Here is a 20,164-nt window from a genome sequence, read left to right as displayed (position 1 = left end):
GAGGACAGTGGGCAGAGTAGACTTAACCCTCTGTAGTGATCTGAGGCTGAGCCTGGTTCACAAGGTCCTGAAGTGTCATGGTTCTAGCACCATTGAATTCTGTATTTTCAGGAGTCACTTTTATGTTGATCTCCTCTGGGAAGCGAAGACACATTTCCTGGTATGATTCTTAGAAAAGAGTAACTGTGTTTTATGAATGAATTATTTATAGCTGCACTGATAGTGAAATGGATTTTAAAGACAATGCTGTGTTCTAAGCAAGGATTAAAATTTCAGAGTGAGGACAACTTTTCCTTAAAGCTGCTAAATGAACAAAGCTTTTAGACTCGCTTTCTCTACACGAGTGATGTCCTTGTTATGACACATTTCTCAGACAGACTGTGAGCTTATTAAGGTGAACTTAAATTCTATACGTCAGGGCTAGGGAAAACTTTTTGTTCTTGTTTGTGCTGATTAGTGGGACTACCTGGGGATCTTTCTCCTTTTCTTTATTGGCTCATTATTTTTGTATGTAAGTATTCTGACTGTGTTTTATGTTGTCATGGGGCACTGTGTTAGGATTTTTTTTTTTAAAGATTTATTTATTTATTTACACAAGCATTGTGTACAGTCAGAGGCACCGGAGGGTGAGAGAATTCACCAGAGCCAGAGCGGGGAGCAGAGCAGGCAGAAGGACCGAAGTACACTGCTGAGGGGAGCAGCGGGCGGCAGGAGTGGTCTGCGCGCCATGTGGGACCCTCGCTGCTGCCCGGGGATCGAACCGGTGCTGCAGAGGCTGTGGGCAGCTTTGCAACCCAGCGCTCAACCGCTGCGCCACTGGGGAGGCCCAGGATTTTTTTTTTTTTTTGAGAAGAGAAACAAAATGAAAAGCAAAACTGAAATGTTCCTTCACCCTTTCTCCCACTGTCCACCCTCTTCACCTCTGCTGACCTCAGTCCAGTTATCGGTATCCACTGGTTTATTTTTATTTTGCTTTGTCAGTTTATCCACTTTGTTTCTTTACAGTTCCCATATATGTGAAATCATCTAATATTTTTCTTTATCTTTCTGACTCATTTCACTTTGCACAATTTCCTCAAAGTCCTTCCATTCTGCTGTGAATGGTAACATTTTTCCTTGTAGCTGAAGAGTATTCCACTATGTCTATAGACCATGTCTTCTTTATCCAGTCATCTGTGAGTAGCCACTTAGGTTGCTGCCATATTATAGCAAATGTAAATAATGGTACAGTAAATATTGTGGAGCCTATAATTTTTTAAGTTGATGGTTTTGTGTCCTTCGGATAGATAGCCATAAGTGTGGTTTCTGGATTGTGCATTATTCCCATATTTAGCTTTTCAGAAAAATCCAGACCAGTTTTCCAAGATGGTGGCACCAATTTTCATATCTCCAACAGTGTAGGAGGATTCCTCTCATTCCACATCTCTCCATCACTAGTTAGGAGTCTTTTTGATGTGTGCCTTTTTGATGTGTGCCGTTCTCACAGGTATGAGATGCTATCTCACTCTGATTTTGATTTGTATTTCCCTTAATTGAAGTGATGCACATTTTCTTTCACATAGAAAGCATTTTTAAAATTATTTTTTCACATGCTAGGGGAATCTTTGAGGAGAGCCTGGTTTAGTTTGACCCCCAGACAGCACCATCTAGTGGGAGTTCATGATATACACATGACAATCAGAGCCAAACTACTTCAATACTAGTTGATTATTTTATTTGTAAAAAATTTTCAATATTTAATTATTTTGGTCCCTGCTACATATTATTCCTTCAATGACAGAATTGACCTCTACAATGAATTTTATTTTTAAAACAACCAACCAAAAATCCAAAAAAATAAGCTGTGATTTTAAACTTGATCTCATACTGTGAACTGAGAAAATTTAATCTCCCATAAGTAAAGATCATACCATCTGATAATTTCTGAAAATCAAATCTAACGTGTCACCAATGTACCAAAGTAAATTTCTACATTTTGCAGTATCTTATACTCAGTTAAAGCTTTTAAAATTCTTTGAAATATGAACATTTATTTAAAATACACATTTTGAACCTTGATTAAAAATTAAATCAGCTTGCTTCCTAATGTAGCCAACACCTAATCTAAATTATTCAAAATTTATTGTAATACCAAAGCAATTGTAACTTGAAATGGTTGCTTCTAAAGCTCTAAGTGAATTAACCCACAAAGTAGCGTAAAAAGCTAACAGTTGGTACTTATTTTGGTGTTTGCAAAGATGCTAAGAACACACAATGGGGATAGAATATCTTTTAAATAAATGGAATACTTTATTTTCCAATAAATTGGAAAAACTGGTTATCCTCATGCAGAAGAATGATATTGGACCCTTTTTCAATATGCAATAAGCTACTCAAAATTAAAGATGTAAATGTAAAATCTGAAATTGTAAAACTGCTAGTAGAAAACATTGGAGGGAAATTTCTTGACAGTGGTTTGGAGAATGATATTGTAGATATGACTCCAGAGATGACAATAGCAAAAACAGACAAATGGTAATATGCCAAATTATAAAGCTTTTTTACACATGAAAGGAAATAGTAAAAAAATTGAAGTGACAGCCTATGGAATGAAAGAAAATATTTATAAACCATACATATGATAAGGGATTAATATCTGAAATATATAAGGAACTCAAAAAAGTCAATAGTAAGAAAGCAAGTAACTAAATCCAAAATTATGCAAAAGACCTGAATAGACATTTCTCCTAAGAATACATACAGATGGCCAACAGGTGTATGAAAAATTCTTCAGCATCAGTAATTATCAGAGAAATGCAAATAAAACCACAATGAGATATAACATGTGTTTAATGACTATTATCAAAAGACAACAGATAACAAGTATTGACAAAGTTCTGGAGAAAGGGAATAATCCCCTGTGCACCTTTGATGTAACTGTAAACTGGGGTACTCATTATGGAAAACACCATGGAGATGCCTCAAAATATTTAAAGTGAAACTACTTTCTATCCAGTAATCCTATTTCTGGATTTTTATCCAAAGAAATGAAACCAGTGTTTCCAGGAGGTATCTCCATTTTCCTGTTCATTGCAGAATTATTCACAGTAGTCAGGATATGAATCAACCTTAGCATCTATCTGCAGACGAATGGCTAAAGAAATGTGATACACACACACACACGTGTGCATACACAATGGAATATTATTCAGCCTTAAAAAAGGAGGACATTTTATCATTTGTGACAAATGGCATCATGCTAACTGGAGTAAGCTAGGACAGAACGTCAAATCCTACATGATCTCACTTATAAGTGGAATCTTTAAAGTGGTCAAACTCATACAAACAGGAGTAGGTTGGTGATTTTCAGGAGCAGGGCAGTGGGGGAAACAAGGAGAGGTTGATCAAAAGGTGCAAAATTGCAGTCATGTATGATGAGTAAGCCTAGAGCTCTACTGCACTGTATAAAGATTAGAGTTAAAACCACCGAATAAAGACAAGCTTTAATAATACTATGTTAAATGCTGGAAATTTGCTTATTTTAGGTGCTCTCATTACTTATAAAAATGTTAGCGATATGAGCAGTCGAGTTAATTAGCTTGACTGTAGTAACTTACTATGTATATATCAAGCCATCATGTTGTACATCTTAAATACATAGAATTTTTATTTATGAAAAGAGTGAGAATACTTTCCCTTCTCACTTTCTCGCTCACCCCTTGCTTCATTTCCATTTATTTCCTTTTCTCCTTTATTTCTGTATAATCATTATTTCTACAGGGTGACATAGGATTAAGATGTCATTTTATTTATTTATTTTTTAAGATTTATGTATTTATGCATACAAGAGCTGGGGTACAGGCCAGAGGTATGGGAGGTGAGAGGATTCACCAGAGACAGAGTGGGGAGCAGAGCAGGCAGATCAACCCAAGAACTTTGCTGAGGGGATCAGCGGGTGAGACAGGAGAGGTCTGCTGCGCCATGAGGGTCAGCTCCCCGGCTGGTCAGGGATCGAACTCTTGCTGCAGTAGCTGCAGACAGCTTTATAGGTTGTGTCTTAACCCCTTGCGCCACCAGGGAGGCCCCAAGATGTCATTTTAAAAGTAAGCCCTCTCCCTGTTTTTTAACATTTTGTTTATTTGCAAAAGAAGAATTTACCATTTTTTTGAAAGATATGTATATCCTTGGTAGATTTTTCTCCCTATAATGAGTTTATGTCTTAAAAGTGATAATTAAAAAATCCTTATCTTAATCCTGTACTATAAATACATTTCAATTGTGATGTACCCAATTCTCTTTTCTTTGATGGTTACATGAAGTTTATCAGACCAGCTGGTAAGTATTCTGTTCCTGCTGGGAATTATCCTTCGTAAGCTCTGCCACTGAGTTTCAGTGCAGAATGATTTGGCTGACCAGCTTCTGGCTTCCCCTGTCCTTTATTCTAGATACATTTCATACTGCTGTTCAGTCGACAAGGGAAATTGCGACTGCAGAAATGGTACACCACTCTCCCTGACAGAGAAAGGAAAAAGATCACCCGGGAAATTGTTCAGATTATTCTCTCTCGTGGTCAGCGGACAAGCAGTTTTATTGACTGGAAGGAGCTAAAACTTGTTTATAAAAGGTGTGAGTAACTTTATGAGACTTGGATTTCTCATTGCTGCTTTGGTTTGTTTAATTCTGAACATGTTAGTTGCAACACCAATTCCATCATTTACTGAAATCGTTGCAGGCTGGAGCTCAAATATTTGTGCCAACAGACAAACTAGACAAGAACTCTCACGTATTGAAAGGCTTTCCATGGGCCAGGATGGATTCTGGCTGTGCTCCCTGTGCACGTGGGTGATCCATGCTGGCATTCGGGAATGATCTAGTGAGCTGCTGTCATTCCAGCGCTGTTTCAATGGCTGTGGACGCAATAGCAGACAAGACACAAGAACATTCCTGCTTTCTTGAAGCTCATTTGCTAAGCAGACAGAACATTTTCAGTTAATAACACATTCTATGCAAAATAGGCAAGTTGCGTGAACAGAGAGCTGAACAGCTCTTACACTGTTATTAGTACATGTATTTGTAGATGAGGGGAGGGAAACCACAGACTTGAAGTCCTTAGTCCCCATCATAGTTGCCCCCCATCATCCATTACTGCAGAATGGTAATTGGCAAAGCCAAGATTCAAATACAGACCTTCCTGGCTTTACAACCTCTATGCTTTCTCCCACTGCACCTGCGTGTCATGGGCAGTCCATACTTCTAGAATGGAACTTCTGTTTAGAGAGCAGGAAATGGGAACTCCTCAGAGTAAGTGCTTTTGCTATAATGACCCAGATAATTGATGCCTGAGCTGGGACCGAGCACAGCCCATCTGACCCTGCACCCGCATCATAGGCAGCTTCTGGCAGGAATACCACATAGGAAAGGCGGTGGCCACGGTGCTGGTGAAACCTGCAGGGGGAAGACTGAGGTGACCTCCACAGACCCTACTTCTATTGGAGTAAATTACCAGCAGACCTGTGCAGAGCTCCTCCTGCTGTGTCCAAGGTCAAGGCTTTTAGTGGCCCTTCCGGAGCGATGTCACAATGACCCTTTATAATTAGCAAACCTGGAACTGAAAGGCAAGTTTCCAGGCAGTGCTTGCCCATGAGAAGCTTGTCCCTATTTACCTGCTGGCTTCTGAAACTTTGGGTTCATTTGTAATTTAAGTGATTGTATCAAGGATAGGGTTTCAGGGGTTCTCTCAGCAGGTATTTCTAGCTACGGGGTGTACAGGGGTGACCAAGGCAAGACTCAGTGCCTGCCTTTGGGAAGCCATGGCTCTGTCAGAGAACTCTGCTTCCTGGCAACTCTTCAAGGTCAAATTTTATTGAGGTCTTTTCACATGATTTACGGAAAGAATCCAATTCTTGTTTCATTCTTGAACTTGGGTGGGGAGAGTCTCCGGTGAGGGGTGGTGACTGCTCATTCATTGGGGGAAAACCATGTTCTGGTCATTTAATGTGTCATCATCTCCTTTATTTTCTTTCTTTTCAAGGTATGCTAGTTTATATTTTTGCTGTGCAGTAGAAAATCAGGACAATGAGCTCTTGACACTAGAGATTGTGCATCGGTATGTGGAGTTGCTGGACAAATACTTTGGAAATGTAAGTGGTGTTCAGAATGAGCTTCATCTTCCTTTCTATCTCCTGCTGCATTCTTTTCTCCCTCCAGCCTAAAATATGAATTGCGTTTGTACCAAGCATCAGAATATACATTTCTCCTGCTTCCTATAATCCTTCGGCAGATGAAAGATCCCAGGCTTCCTCGAGGCAACTACTGTCTCTGTCCCCAGACTGCAGCCACGCTACACACCTTCTGCCGATGAGTTAGAACTGAATCGTGAAAGATTTCTTAATAGGCTATCTCTTATTCTTCATGAACTCTGTCATCTCTCTTCTGTTTTGACTTCTTATTTCCTCTGGTTTTATCACTAAGCTACAAGTGTTTCTTTTCTGAAACTTGCACTGCTGTAGCATATATAACAAGTCTAACCTTCAGTGGTGGGTGCTGTAACTGGCATCTATAATTGCTACATTCGGATTCCCACAGAAGTCTAGTTTCCATGCACCCCCACACAATGGGCGCCCTTTACCCAACTTGCCCACCCTTCTCTGTTTTTCCCTGTTGACCGCCATCTTGTTTTCATAATCTAAGAATTTGTTTTATCTGTTCATTTGTTTTCTTTCTTTTTCTTTTACTTTCAGGTCTCCCAAATAGCTTTCTATTTTGACATCATATATGTTACATTATGGCGACCACTGAAAGTCTTCCTCCCCAGTTTACCTGCCTTCTCTCCGAACCCCCACATCCTACTTCTTCTCTGGTATCCACCATTCTCTTGTCAGAATCTATGGGTTTGTTTTGCTTTGTCACTACAAGAGTTCTCTGTTATTATTTATACTTAGTAAAAAACCACCAAGCACACAAACAGAACCAGTATCTGTTGTCTTCACATCATCTCCATGTGTTTATTGCCAAGTAAAACACCCCGTGAAGTGCCTTCCCCATCCTCAGAACTCATCCACCCCCGAGCAGCTTCCAGGCTGGGTTCCACCTTTCCTGCTCCAGGGAAGTCTTAGTCACCCCTGATCTCTCCCTACCTGTTAGGGCCAGCGGCTCTTCTGAAGCCTTCACCTGCTGTCGCCTTCCTGCAGCGCTGGACCTTCATCACACAGTTCTACCTCTTGCTGTTGCTTGGACACTAAGTTCTGCTGATTTGTCTTTTGAAAAGCTCCTGATCACCATTCACCTCCCCCTGCCCTCTTGATGCCATCCGGCTCCTCCTGTCCAGTGTGTCGACTTGACCTTCTCTCTTGGAAATTCTTTACGACTTTTGACCGCTTCTTCGACAGCGGTCTCCACTGCACTTCTCACACCATCTCAGTCTTCAGGCGTGAAGCATCAAATGCCTCATCTTCTGAAATCCTGTTCCGTCTTGTGATTGAACTTATTGTCCTGGGGTCCTTAGGGCACAAGGACACTGCTGCTTTCCCCACCTTTAGCAGGATCTGTCTCTTTATCAAACTGGACCAAGCTTCACCTCTTCTCTACACCCTGGGAGGCTTACTTTTCCTGGAAGCCTCCTATCTGGCCCTTTCTGCCTTTCATCTCTGCTTTTCCTTCCCTGGCCTGTTAGTTCCCACTTTCCTTACAAAGCTCAGATCCAGGAGGACTGTCCCTTTCATCACCTGTAATGAATAAAATCCAACTCCTTAGCAGGGCACGTAAGTGTTCCAACATTGGCCCCCAGACCACTTCTTCGACCTTTCCTTTATATCCCTACCTATCCAGTGTTCCAGAAACATGGAACAGCCTGTGTTATCTTTACCTTGCACAGGATTTGCTGGACCACCAAGTGGCAAGTATCTCGAGATCATTACCTGGACTTATTTGCTTGTTTTTTAAACACATGTAACCTGCTCTGGGTCTGATTGTAGCAAATGTTCCAGGAACATTCCATCTAATTCACATGCTCAAGAAATAAGTCCTTGTAGTGTTTCCTCTCATTTGTACTTTATTCCTAATTCCCTACTCACTGAAGATTTTTATCAAGTGTTGTCAGGAGAATTTGCTTCCAGAAGAGTTTTCTGCACTCTGTGTAATGGAACAAGCAGTGTTGACATTATTGCTTGGGGTTTTATCCATTTGTTGCAACATTCCTCTCAAGGCTGAGGGCTTCAAGGCTCTCTGGAAGGCCGTCCCTCTCTCTTTCTCCTTCCTCCTCTCTATCCTTTCCCTTTATTCCCATTATTTTTTCTTTATAGATGATGTTAAAAGACCTAAAATGTTGCTTCAGGGATTTCAGGTTGTTGGTCAGTAGACAGAATGAGACATTTTTCTTTCTCTTTTTTTCTGGTTCATTACGTTTTTTTTTTTTTTTTTTTTTTTTTAAAGAGAGACTTGCAAATACCTAACACCATATTCTCATTGAGCTTGGGATTAATTTTATACTTTCTCTTTCTCCAGTGAATTCTGACATGTTGATGCTTTCTTTTGAAATGAATTTGGCCTGAAGGCCTGAAGGAGTTCTTGTAAGGTTTCACTTTGACCTGCCCTATGTCCCTCATCTCTGTCCTCTGGTTAGACCTGCTGGGGTTTCCTAGATTAATCCAGCTGTGATAATATGAATTGGGATTGAATTTTTATCTCCTTCTTATCTGGTCTTATTTTAGATATTTCAGAACACGTTGCTTCCTTGAGAATTTGAATCATCTTCACCTGTGCTAAGCCCAGTCAGAATGAATTCTTGTATCTCTGACATTAATTTTTCATCCTATGTTGGCATACCTTTAGAAGCTCTGTCTTTGTCATGAGCCAAAATTTAATTCACTAAAAAATTCAATGAATCTTTCATTAAGCTAAGAGCAGCTAAGAGCAATTCAAGGCTATTTGCCCAGTAGGTGTTCGGTTCTTATTAATTAAAAGTAGCAAAGCCTTCCAGTGCGGATTCTCATTGACATCATCTCAGGAATAATATATTTCTCTTTGGTTTCCTTTTCCTCTTGTGTTAATACTGAAGGTTTCCTTGAATCTTGCCCTTCTATTATCCAAAGGAAAACTTTGTACTAAGCTGCTCTTTTAATACTGGAAAATATTACTTTCCTATGACAGATAAATCAAAATCTCTGGGTACTAATTTATGTATTTTTTTAACACTTTTCAATTGCAGGGAGATTTGTAAGGATTAACTAGTTAATCTTTCGATCTTTAGTAAGTAACATTAACCCCAATTTATAAAGGCTAGGAGGAAATGTCTCAAAGTATCCCAAAGTAGATAAGGGTCCATTGGAGGATTTAGATGCCGCCATATTTCCCCATCCCCACTGCTGTGCTTTGATGTGTTGTTTGTGCTGCTGCACTCAGGGGGTAGATATTGCTGTCCTGGAGGGGTTTTGATCTTGATGTTGGGGTTTCCCAGTTGTGAAAAGAGGAGCCCTCTGAACCCTGCTGGACCCTGGTGTCAGCTAGACCCATGAGTTGGCTTATCATATATCTCTGTTTGCGGATAAGAAAAATGACATGCAGAAAGGTTAATAGAAGGATTTCCTTTGCTAACCTCCCAGGGTTATAGTGAGGATTGAAGAGATAGTGCAATGAACAGTACTTTATAGACTGTCAATTGCTATGGAATTGTAACCTGCATTATGATTAAATTATATATAGTTCTATACATTTATAATATAGAACTTGAACTTTTGCTATTTACTTTAGAATAGAATTCAATGAGGGACTCATACAAAAAAATGTAGTTATCGAAGTGCTGGAATTCATCTCACTGCATCAGGTATTCTGCTACAAACGAACACCCATAAGCCAAATTCTGATAAAGCACAGGCTAGGAGATCAAAGACTAAGTGAAGCCATCACAGCGCCTGCCTGTGAACAGCTTGCTTCCAGGATACAGACACAAGAGCAAAAGGAGAAAACCAAAGTAAAGGGGCTCCCATGTTCTTACCTAATGAAATGAAATGCAGCCATTTGAGCCTCAGGGGCACATTTCTGATGTACTGGGACTGCCCCCCAAAGGTGGAATTAGAAGTAGCTGAGCAATTAGGCTGGAGCTAAAAAAACTGGCATGTGGTCTAAGGTTCTCCTGAGATGTTTTCTCTTCTTACCAGTAGATACTATAACCCCTTGGGGCCAGACTCAAATAACCATAGAGTAGCATTTGGGAGTTGCTGTCTGTGAAGTAGTTGTTTCTTGGTTATATTCGCTGTGTGTCCATTGACAGTGATATTGTTTCTCTTAGGATCTGGAGATAGTAACTAGTAACTTTATATCCTAATTGTAGAGAGAGAGAAAGAGAGAGACAGAGAGAGAGAAAATGAACGGCGTGTCTGGCTTTGCATACCCTCTTTCCTTATCCCTATCCCATGACACTAGGTGCAGTCACTGATTGCCCCATGGCTGCTGGTGAGCCCTGCACACTTGAGGGTGGGTTGCTGCTTGGAGAGTGGGGTCTGAGAAGTTCCCAGAGACCTTGCATTAGTGTCTGTCAGGTTCACTTTGCAGGATTCTGAGTGCTGGCTTCTCCTAATGCGGCTCCTGTCTGTCTTGGATTCCTGGTCTGCACCTGCCTTGAACTCTGAGGTTCCTCAGCTCCTGCTATTCTAACTCCTGACTTCCCGCCTCTTCTGACCTCTGGTAACCGCTTCCTTCTGGTACCCTCTTTTGTGTGCATGAATGTTTGACTTCCTGTGCTTTCCTTGTTTATATTGTTCAAAATTGCAAAACAACATTTATCTTTTTGCATATTTCAGCACACATGTTTTTCCATTAAAAATGTGAGATTGCATTATGCATATTATTCTGCAGTTTTCTTTTTTATGCCCTTACAAGTTATCTTGGAGATGTTTCCATGCCTGTCTGTGGAGAACTGCCTCTTTCTTTCCAGCCTCTGCATAGAATCCCCATGGCCTGCCATGTTTCGTTTAAGCAGTTTCCTTATGGATGGACTTGGGGTTGTTTGCAATTTTTGTTATAAATGATGCTGCTATAATCTTTCTTGTTCCTGTAGATAGTATTGCACACTAATTTGAATATAGCATAGAAATAAATCCCTTGTGGAGACATTGGGTCCAAGGATTCATACATTTAAAATTGACAGATACTATGTTTTGACCCTTCAAAATGGCCTACAAAATTTGCAGATTCTGGGCCTCCCCAGTGGCGCAGTGGTTGAGCGCTGGGTTGCGAAGCTGCCCGTAGCCTCTGCAGCAGCGGTTCGATCCCCGGCCACCAGCTGAGGGTCCCACATGGCGCTCAGACCTCTCCTGCCGCCCACTGCTCCCCTCAGCAGTATATTTTGTCACTCTGCCTGTTCTGTTCTCTGCTCTGGCTCTGGTGAATTTTCTCACCCTCCTGCACTTCTGACTGTACCCAGTGCTTGTATAAATAAATAAATAAATCTTTAAAAAAAAAAAATTGCAGATTCTCCCAACAGTGTGTGTGAATACCTATGTATCCATACTCTCATTATTACTTTAATTTATATTTTCCTGATTACTAGTGCGACTGTACATCTTATTAGATGTTTACTGGCCTTCATGAATTGTTTCTTCTTTTTTAAAGATTTATTTTTATTTATTTATGCATACAAGAACTGGGGTACAGGCCAGAGGTGTGGGGGGCAGGGCGGTGAGAGGATTCACCAGAGACAGAGTGGGGAGCAGAACAGACAGATTTACTGAAATACACTGCTGAGGGGAGCAACAGACAGACAGGAGAGGTCTGCTGTGCCATGTGGGTCAGCTCCCTGGTCAGGGATCGAACTCATGCTGCAGTGGCTGGCAATAGCTTGATAGCACTGTGACTTTAACCCCTTTGCTACCAGGGAGGCCCTGAATTGTTTCTTGGCCACCTCTGATTTTCCTTTTTTTGTGTGTCTGTGCACAATGTTCAGTTTTCGGATTTACAAGAATTCTTTATGTAGCCGGATCCTATCTCCTGTCTCTGTTATATATGTTGTGAATATTGTCCCCACTCTGTTGCTGTGCTTTTTACTGCTTGGCTCACACTGTACTCTGGTCTCTCCACATTTTCTCCTGGGGAGCCCTGCTCCACCATCATTCAAATTCCTGGAAGGAGAGTGCTATAGGAGTAAAACAAAGGGCCCACAAGCTGAGCACATGCCCTTTTGTGATGCCAGCTACGCTCTGGGGGTTATTCTCAGGAGCGAACCCTAAAGATCTGGAAAGCGCCAGGTTGTAATGTCACGTCCCAGTCTTATTTAGATATATAACATTAGATATATAACCAGTCTCTTCTCTTGAGTCTCTCTCTTTCTCCCCCAGGAAGAGGGAAGAGACATATATACACACACTTATTTTGATGCTCTTTTCTAGTGAATGAAGAGACTATAACCTATGCAGATGAGTTAGAGGAGTGTATTTTTTTTTTTTAGCTGACTTTATTATAGTGGTATTGTATTCATTTGTTTTTATGCTTCTAGATTCAATTGGATCTGTCAACATAAACCATTTTCCTTGTGGAGTCTGCTAGTGTATTGACCTAAATCCTAAATATATGAAGCAACTTGCTAAAATATTGACACCCACTTTATGTAAAGTCATAGCATTCAGTAGAATCAGAGAATTGTTGATCTGGAAGTCATTCATCCCAGCCTCTTAACAACAAGCCTGTCTGATGACTGGCTCATTCATTTGTCCTGTAGACATTGAATGCACCCTACTGTGTGCCGGGCCGGTGCCTGAGCTCACAGTCAGGGGGATGACTGGTGAGTGTGTGCCAGTGCACACAGGTGTAGGAGAGCTTGCAGAGCAAGGGATGCCAAGTCTGAATGGGAAGAAAGTGCACTTGGGGGAATCCTTGTACCTCTGACTTTTGAATTTGGCTTTGAAAAGTGAGCTTGGTTTTGCTGACACAATAAAGGACAGGCACTTGAGGGAACATTCCAGGAATTTCAGGAAAGGCCAAAGTCATGAAGACTCTGGTGGGTTCGTGCCGCCAAGGCTTGGGTTGAGTCCGGGCCGAGGAAGCCAGAGAGCAGGACCAGGGTGGGTAGTAAAGACTCCTGTGTGTGCTGAGAAATTACAACTTTGTCCTGACCATTAGACCTTACAAAGGAGAGGAGCAAGGTCAGTGTTTCGTAGTGTGAGTGTGGCTGGCTTTGAGGGGGCACGCGCCACCCAGAAGGTGGTCTCAGTGACTAAGCCCCAGATGTCGCAGACCTGAGCAGAGGAAATGAAGAAGAGGGATTTACTTCCACGGTGGAACCAGTGGGAACTGGTAACTAAACTGAGGGAGGGACAAAGCCAAGGGGGCAGAGAGGAATGAGCGAGGCGGGAAATACGTTGATTTGGAGAATGAATTCCATTGAGCAAATGAGGCTGCAGCTACAGCACAATAGGGACTAAAGGCAAGAAGAGTCTGGGACACGTGTCTTGGGGTGAGGAGCAGGCAGCCAGGGCTGTCTGGTTAGTAGCTGGCGCTCCAGAGGGAGATCAGTGTGGAACATCTGGGTTTGTCAAGCCACTTGCGAGCTAGACTCAGCCGTAGAGAGTGGTGAGATTGTCGAGGGGAATATCTGTTTGCAAAGAGAGGAGGCGCCCTTGAGAAACACCCATGTGGAAGAAGACCAGCTCCGAGCTGAGCCACATGCAGCAGCGACATTTGTCGTGTGGGCTGATCTGCTGCCAGCATCTGCAAGTACTTCCTGACTGCACGCAAGCTGGGGGTCCAGGGATCATGCAGGGAGCCTGAGGAGCAGTCACAGGGAGGCAGGAGAGAGCAGTCACAGCCTGCAGCACGGGAGCAGGGAGGCTCAGCCGGAGGCCGGCAGGACTCTGCACGCTGCCGGGGTGGAGGTATGGAGGAGGGAAACCCAAGAGCAGGTGGTCAGGAGGTGCGGACAGGGGCGGTTATGTGGACGTGAGCTGAGGAAGGGCTGGGCAGGAAAACCGTGTGGACAGAGCCCGAGTGGCTGTGATCTGGTCACAGGATTAGGAAGGAGCCCTATTTGGATTATGGGGCAGGGTCTTGCCACTGGTTACAGCGAAACAACCCAACCTGTCAGACGCCCTGTGGTCCATGACCCATGTCAGTGTCTCCAGGTGTGGTCCTGGACCAGCATGGTGGGCGTGGCCCGGAAACGGCTCAGCCTCCCCTGCCTCACCTAAGGCGCTGGATCAGAGACCCAGGCCGGGCGAGCAGTGTGTTTTTTTTTAATAAAGATTTATTTACTTATACAAGAACCGGGGTATAGGCCAGATGCGCGGGAGAGTGAGAGGATTCACCAGAGACAGAGCGGGGAACAGAACAGGCAGATCTACTGAAACACACTGCTGAGGGGATCAGCGGGCGAGACAGGAGAGGTCTGCCGCGCCATCTGGGGCTGGCGGGATTGAACACACGCTGCAGAGGCTGCAGACAGCTTCACAGTGCGGCGCTCAACGGCCTGCGCCACCAGGGAGTCCCACCAGCAGTGTGTATTTTAATGAGTGTTCTGGCGAGTTGGATGTAAGCTGGCGTTTGAGAACCACGGGTTAGTGACATAGTTTGGTCACATTAACTTCAACTGAGCAAATTTGTCTTGGACCAGCAAACTCAGAATCTTAAGAGATAGGGGCCAAGATTCACAGAACAGAGAGAAAGAAACCAAGCCCCATCCTGGTGCCTGAAATGCAGGAGGGACTGTGGAGGACAGGAAGGGGCGGGTAGGGCTCAGGGTGCATCCTGCAGGTAGAGACTTGAGCTCCTTCCTGCACCAACTCTCACATTTCTTAAAACATGAAACATTGTTTAAGGTCATGCTCTGCTATAACAGAATGGGGCTGGCTTTGATTAAAGGCCTGGAATTCCCTGGTTCTATTTTCCTGCCCTCAGGTGCCATCTGGTATTTTTATCTTTGCTATGCCACGTGGGTATAACTGTTAAAAAGACTTGAAACTCTGGCACATGTCTTCCCTGCTGCTACTGCAAGTTTATCAACACGTTTGTTTTTGGTCCTACCAGGTCTGCGAGTTAGATATTATCTTTAATTTCGAAAAGGCTTATTTTATCCTGGATGAGTTTATAATGGGTGGAGAAATTCAGGAAACATCCAAGAAATCTGCTGTCAAAGCCATTGAAGATTCTGACATGTTACAGGAGGTCAGTACAGTTTCTCATGCTTGGGAAAAGATGATGGTGGTGATGCTGCTGACGGTTTTGGTGTTGGGGCAGTAGTGGTGGTGGTCATGATGGTGGTGGTGTTGGGCTTGTGATGGTGGTGGTGGTGATGGTGATGTTAGGGTGTTAATGATAGCGATGATAATGGTGGTGTGTTGGTGGTGGTGACGGTAAAGATATATTTGTGGACACTTACTGAGTGCTTTCTCTGTATTGGGTACAGTATCTAATAAACTTATGTGTATTAACATTTAATTACTACTACGATTATGACAGCAACTCTGAGAGGTAGGTAGTATTGTTACTTTCTCTTAAAAAATGAGTAACCTGAGACATAGGGAGGTTAAATGACCTGCTCACACAGCTTCTAAGTGTGGACAATAGATTTGAACCCAGGGAACTGAATTCTAGTCTTTGCTCTTAATGTTTGGTTGAGTTTCTTAGGATACCTAAGTGTCAAAAAGACATGACATGCATGGTGCTGGTGTTTTCAAGAATAATTTTATGCAAGGTATAAAAAGACTTTCATTAAAATATCTGTGTTGCCCTGGGAAAGGATAATAGCAGTATGTCGTTATTTCATTTGCCAGGGATATTAGAGCTTTATTACGGAAGATGGCATTTATCATTTTAATTAAAATTTCTTACACCTCCTGGGGAGGCTGTATGTTTGCTTCTATTTGCATAAATAAATTGGGAACACAGTGGCTGGCTTGCCTCTGTATAAATGGGCCCTGAAGCATCCATTTAGTCAAGCTCCTGACTCTGTGATAAATATAGAAGGGCTTTTGGTTTTGACAAGCAGCACAGATTTTGCATTGTACCTAATGAGGGAACTTACCTTCCTTAACCCTTCCATCCTTCCAAGGGTACTGTGAGAAAGAGCCCTTTGCCATCCTAAATGAGACGTTGCACCCAGCCCCAGCCCACCCCAGCCTGCAGTCTGAGGACCTGGGTTCTCGCCCAACTCTGCCAGCTCTGGGGATTTCTTCCCACACAGCGTTGGGTCTTCCTCGCTTTCTATTTTCATAACAGCAGGTTGAGAGGTTCCAGAGCATTTTAAAATATCTTTCAAAAATCGGCCTTAAAGTCATCTTCCCACTGTTCGTAAATTCGAGTAAGTTCATGAGCTAGCACCAGGCACACTTCCCAGCAGCTGTTTGGCTGCGTCTCTGAGCGGATTACTCTCTCCTGCCCATCTAGGGAATCAGTCCTGCAGGGAGCAGACACCTCTGTTTGAATGAACCCTGAAAGCGTTTGCCTGCACCTGTTTAGGAGGCTGATGTGTTTATTACTGGAGAGGTTCTCACCTCAAAAGATGCCTTTTAACTTCCAGATGCTTACTTGGCTTGAGCCAAATGCCACAGGGAGGGAGTTTTACAAGGTATTGGAGAAGTCAGTGGTTTGGAAATTGCACAGAACAGCCTTTCTTAAAATATGCCAGGGATTGTTTATAATCTATTCTCGAGCACTTACTGTGGAATCTTCTTATAGGAGATACAGAGTTTTTAACAGGGTCTTTGGTACTTCATTAATTAAAGATCCTTGAATTGTGGCCAAGACACACTTGGGTTATTTTGAATCCCACTCTGTAGGAAATAGCGTGTTAAAGAACTTGCAGGGTCCCTGGTGCTTTTAACTCTGGAAAACAGGTATTTTCAAGGAGAGCCCTTTCCTAATTAAACACTAATTAGCAGTTCATGATCCCCGTGATTGAGGGGAAGGGCTGGATGGGTAGGTCATGGAAGGGGGGGGTCGACCCCTCAGGTAGCCTGTGTCTCCGGAGTGAGTAGGCAGTGTTGTGACTGTCCTCCAAGGGTGGACTAACAGCACCTGCCAGGTGGAGACGTCACCAGTATCCTCTTGCATTCTGGCACTTGAGCTAAGTCAGTGACCTATGGGTGCAAGTTGAAACACTGTCTGGTCTTCTCTTTATGTCTTCTCATAGAAAGAATGGGAGCAAGTCAAATAATTGCATAAAGAAAATAATTTGTCTTTCTCCACCCCTCCCATCCCCGCCTTTGACCTTAGCATGTATTTGCAGTTGCTGAGGGTGAAGGGAGGCCTTTGTGACATTGCTGTCAGTAGGGAAAGCTCCAAATAGCTCTTGGGACTTTCTTCTGACCTTACTTAATAAAAGTTTCTTTGCATAAAAAGCCTGCCCCTGTTTATTTAGTAAGAAGTGACATAGTATCAAATCTTAAAAGCTCAAAGCTTACTCTGTCTGTCCTGAAACTAGATGTTAGTAATATAAGAAAGGGACATTTTAATTGGTGGGGGTGACTTTCTGAGGTTCTGTATTTTGAGGGTAACACCTAAGACCTGTAGACAGTGGTGCAAAGTGATTAGAAGGATAAAAGGATAAAGAAAACTCTTAAAGGAGATGCTAGTGGGTATCAACTGCAGCGTTTGCAATTCCTGCGGTCACCAGTGGGGCGAAAGAATAAAGCAGTTTGGGCCTCCCCGGTGGCGCAGCGGTTGAGCGCTGGGTTGCGAAGCTGCCCGCAGCCTCTGCAGTGCTTGTTCGATCCCCAGCTGCTCCCCGGCCACCGGAGGAGGGTCCCACATGGCACGCAGACCTCTCCTGCCGCCCGCTGCCCCCTCAGCAGTGTACTTCGGTCCCTCTGCCTGCTCTGCTCCCCGCTCTGGCTCTGGTGAATTCTCTCACCCTCCCGTGCCTCTGACTGTACCCAGTGCTTGTATAAATAAATAAATAAATCTTAAAAAAAAAAAAAAAAGAATAAAGCAGTTTAAGAAGAGCAGGTTAAATGGTACCTCGTTGGCTCAACCAATATGAGGATACCTCATATGTAATATGTGGGTTCATGAGTAGTGGCTAGGAACACCCTAATTCTGTCACTCTTGAAAGCACAGACCATGTTAACAGCTGAGTCAAATCATAATGCAGTAAAAGGTCGCAACTTGTAGAACAAACTCCACAGGGCGAGGTGGGCAACAGAGGTGTCCTGAGATGAAGGCTCTAGTCCTTTAGGGAAAGGTCAGGGCACTGCCAGCCTTAAAAGTCTGTCCCAGCCTGCAAAGTGACAATCGCAAGAGAATACCAACCCATGTGACTTGCGTGGCTTGCATGGCTCAGAAGGGGGTGTCAGTGCACCCCAAGTACATTAGCCATCGGATGGTGTGAAGCAGTAAACCCCGAAGCCAGTGATGTGACAACCACAAGGCCTTTGACTGGTCCATGCCCCTTCCATGGCCACAAGAAGGCGCCAGCAGTGTCCTCATATGATCAGATTTGCAGAAGTATGAAAACTTCACTGCAAAGAATATGCAGCTATGCAGTGAATAGAAAGTATTACAGAGGCGTGTCAGGCCTTACTGGATGAAACCCACATGCTGCAGCAGCACTGGATTTAGTAATATTTGTCATCTTTCAAAATTGGTTGCCTACTGTCATCTCTTTTCTCATTCTAAACTTTATTCCCAATTTTGTATTTGTAATTCTGTGTTCCTTTTTTTAAATGGTATAAACTCTAGGTACTGCAAAACAGGGGTGAGCCCCCGGCCATGGTGATACCCCGGCTGGGTTGAAAGGCCTGCAACCTCTGTGGAGGAGATGCGGCTGTCACCCGACATGCGTTACACGAACACAGCTCAGATTCAAACTCATTTAACGCTGGTTCTGGTGGTGGTGTCAGCAGCCACCATTTATGGGGTGTGAACCACTTGGCCACTGTGCTTTTAGCATGACTCTTAGACCCTTGTTTTAGGGTCAAGCTTAGTTTCTTGCCAGTTGAGAGTTACTGGGTGGCAGCTATATGGATATACACGCGAAGTCCTCTTGAGTTTTGAATCACTGTTCTTTGTAGATTGCAAAGATTGATGTCCATATGCATCTGTCAAAACTGCTTTTCAATAATGGCAAAAAATCAATGAAAGAATAAGAAAAGAGTTCAGGCTACTAAAGGAGAGGGTTTAAGGGGAAATTGTTCTAATGCTCTGTTCTCTTTCAGACAATGGAAGAATATATGAGCAAACCTACGTTTTAACTGCATGTCTACTTGAAGACCCGGAGTGCAAGGGGGAGGAACCTGTAAATGAGCAATGCCTTGCACCCATTATTTGACAGAGCCTCCAGCACCATGCCAAAAATAACTCAAAAGGGATTCTTTGTTATCTAGCAAAAATTAAGGTTGTTGAATATAAAATATTTATAATTATTACATGTCTGTATTACACTAAATCTGACTACTTATCATGGCTCCAGATGTTAAAATAACTGCTTCCTAAGCCAATAGACTGAATAATTGTTTGCAATGTTTTGATTCCATGTGATATTTTTTAAGTGAATTTAGAAAAACTTGTGGCAATACATTCTCGCATTTGACCCTATACTGACAGCTGAAAATTGTGCTGTAATCAGCCCTGGTTTTGAATATAAGGGATATCTTATATTGATAATACTTTTTCTAAATGTTTAACTTTTTAAATTGTATAATAATTCAAATTATGTTAATAACTCATCTCATACGTCCTACTAGATGTTTTTTTTAACACACTTAATAATATTGTAGTTTCTCTGCAGATACAGTGTATTGGAGGATGATGTCCTGAATTCATTTATTTTTTCAGGGTTGGAATATAGCAAAAATAACCAAAGATAGTATAGGATTTAATAAGTGTTGTTGATGCCTTAAAAGCTGCTATCTCAGCCCAGGTTTTCATTTTGCCTTTTAACTGAATATAAGGGACATTCTAATAGGGTTGTGTTTTCTACAAACTCTACATATTTATTAAGATGTTGAGATATCTGGAGATAGCATCTTTTATTATAAAAATGGTATACAAAAGATGAATAACTATAGCGATTATTATTATTACTACTAGTACTTTTAATAATCTTTCATGTTTCAAGCACTCTTAGTTGCTTGAGAGATTTTGTTTCAAATATATTTTAATGTAATCTAATATATTTGAAGACTTGTTATTAGGCTCACTTGGAACATTGAATATTATCGTGCCCTATGGCAGATGCCTTTCCTCCTTTTTCCTTATCTCCCAA

At 42.5% G+C, this 20,164-nt stretch overlaps 1 protein-coding gene across 1 annotated transcript; it reads left to right on the top strand.

Moving 5' to 3' along the window:
* Positions 1 to 1,139: 1,139 nt before the first annotated feature.
* On the top strand, positions 1,140 to 19,151 carry AP1S3 (adaptor related protein complex 1 subunit sigma 3; the record flags this gene model as incomplete). Its single annotated transcript, XM_084227796.1, has 5 exons — positions 1,140 to 1,175; positions 4,425 to 4,603; positions 6,011 to 6,119; positions 14,989 to 15,126; positions 19,116 to 19,151. The coding sequence occupies 5 exons, from the start codon at positions 1,140 to 1,142 to the stop codon at positions 19,149 to 19,151; spliced, it is 498 nt and encodes a 165-aa protein (XP_084083922.1).
* Between the last annotated feature and the right edge of the window lie 1,013 nt (positions 19,152 to 20,164).

Source organism: Talpa europaea (assembly GCF_964194135.1).
Source record: "Talpa europaea genome assembly, chromosome: 1".
NCBI lineage: Eukaryota > Metazoa > Chordata > Mammalia > Eulipotyphla > Talpidae > Talpa > Talpa europaea.
The sequence above is the reverse complement of the archived record's forward strand: the minus strand, read 5'-3'. Positions and strand labels throughout refer to the sequence as shown.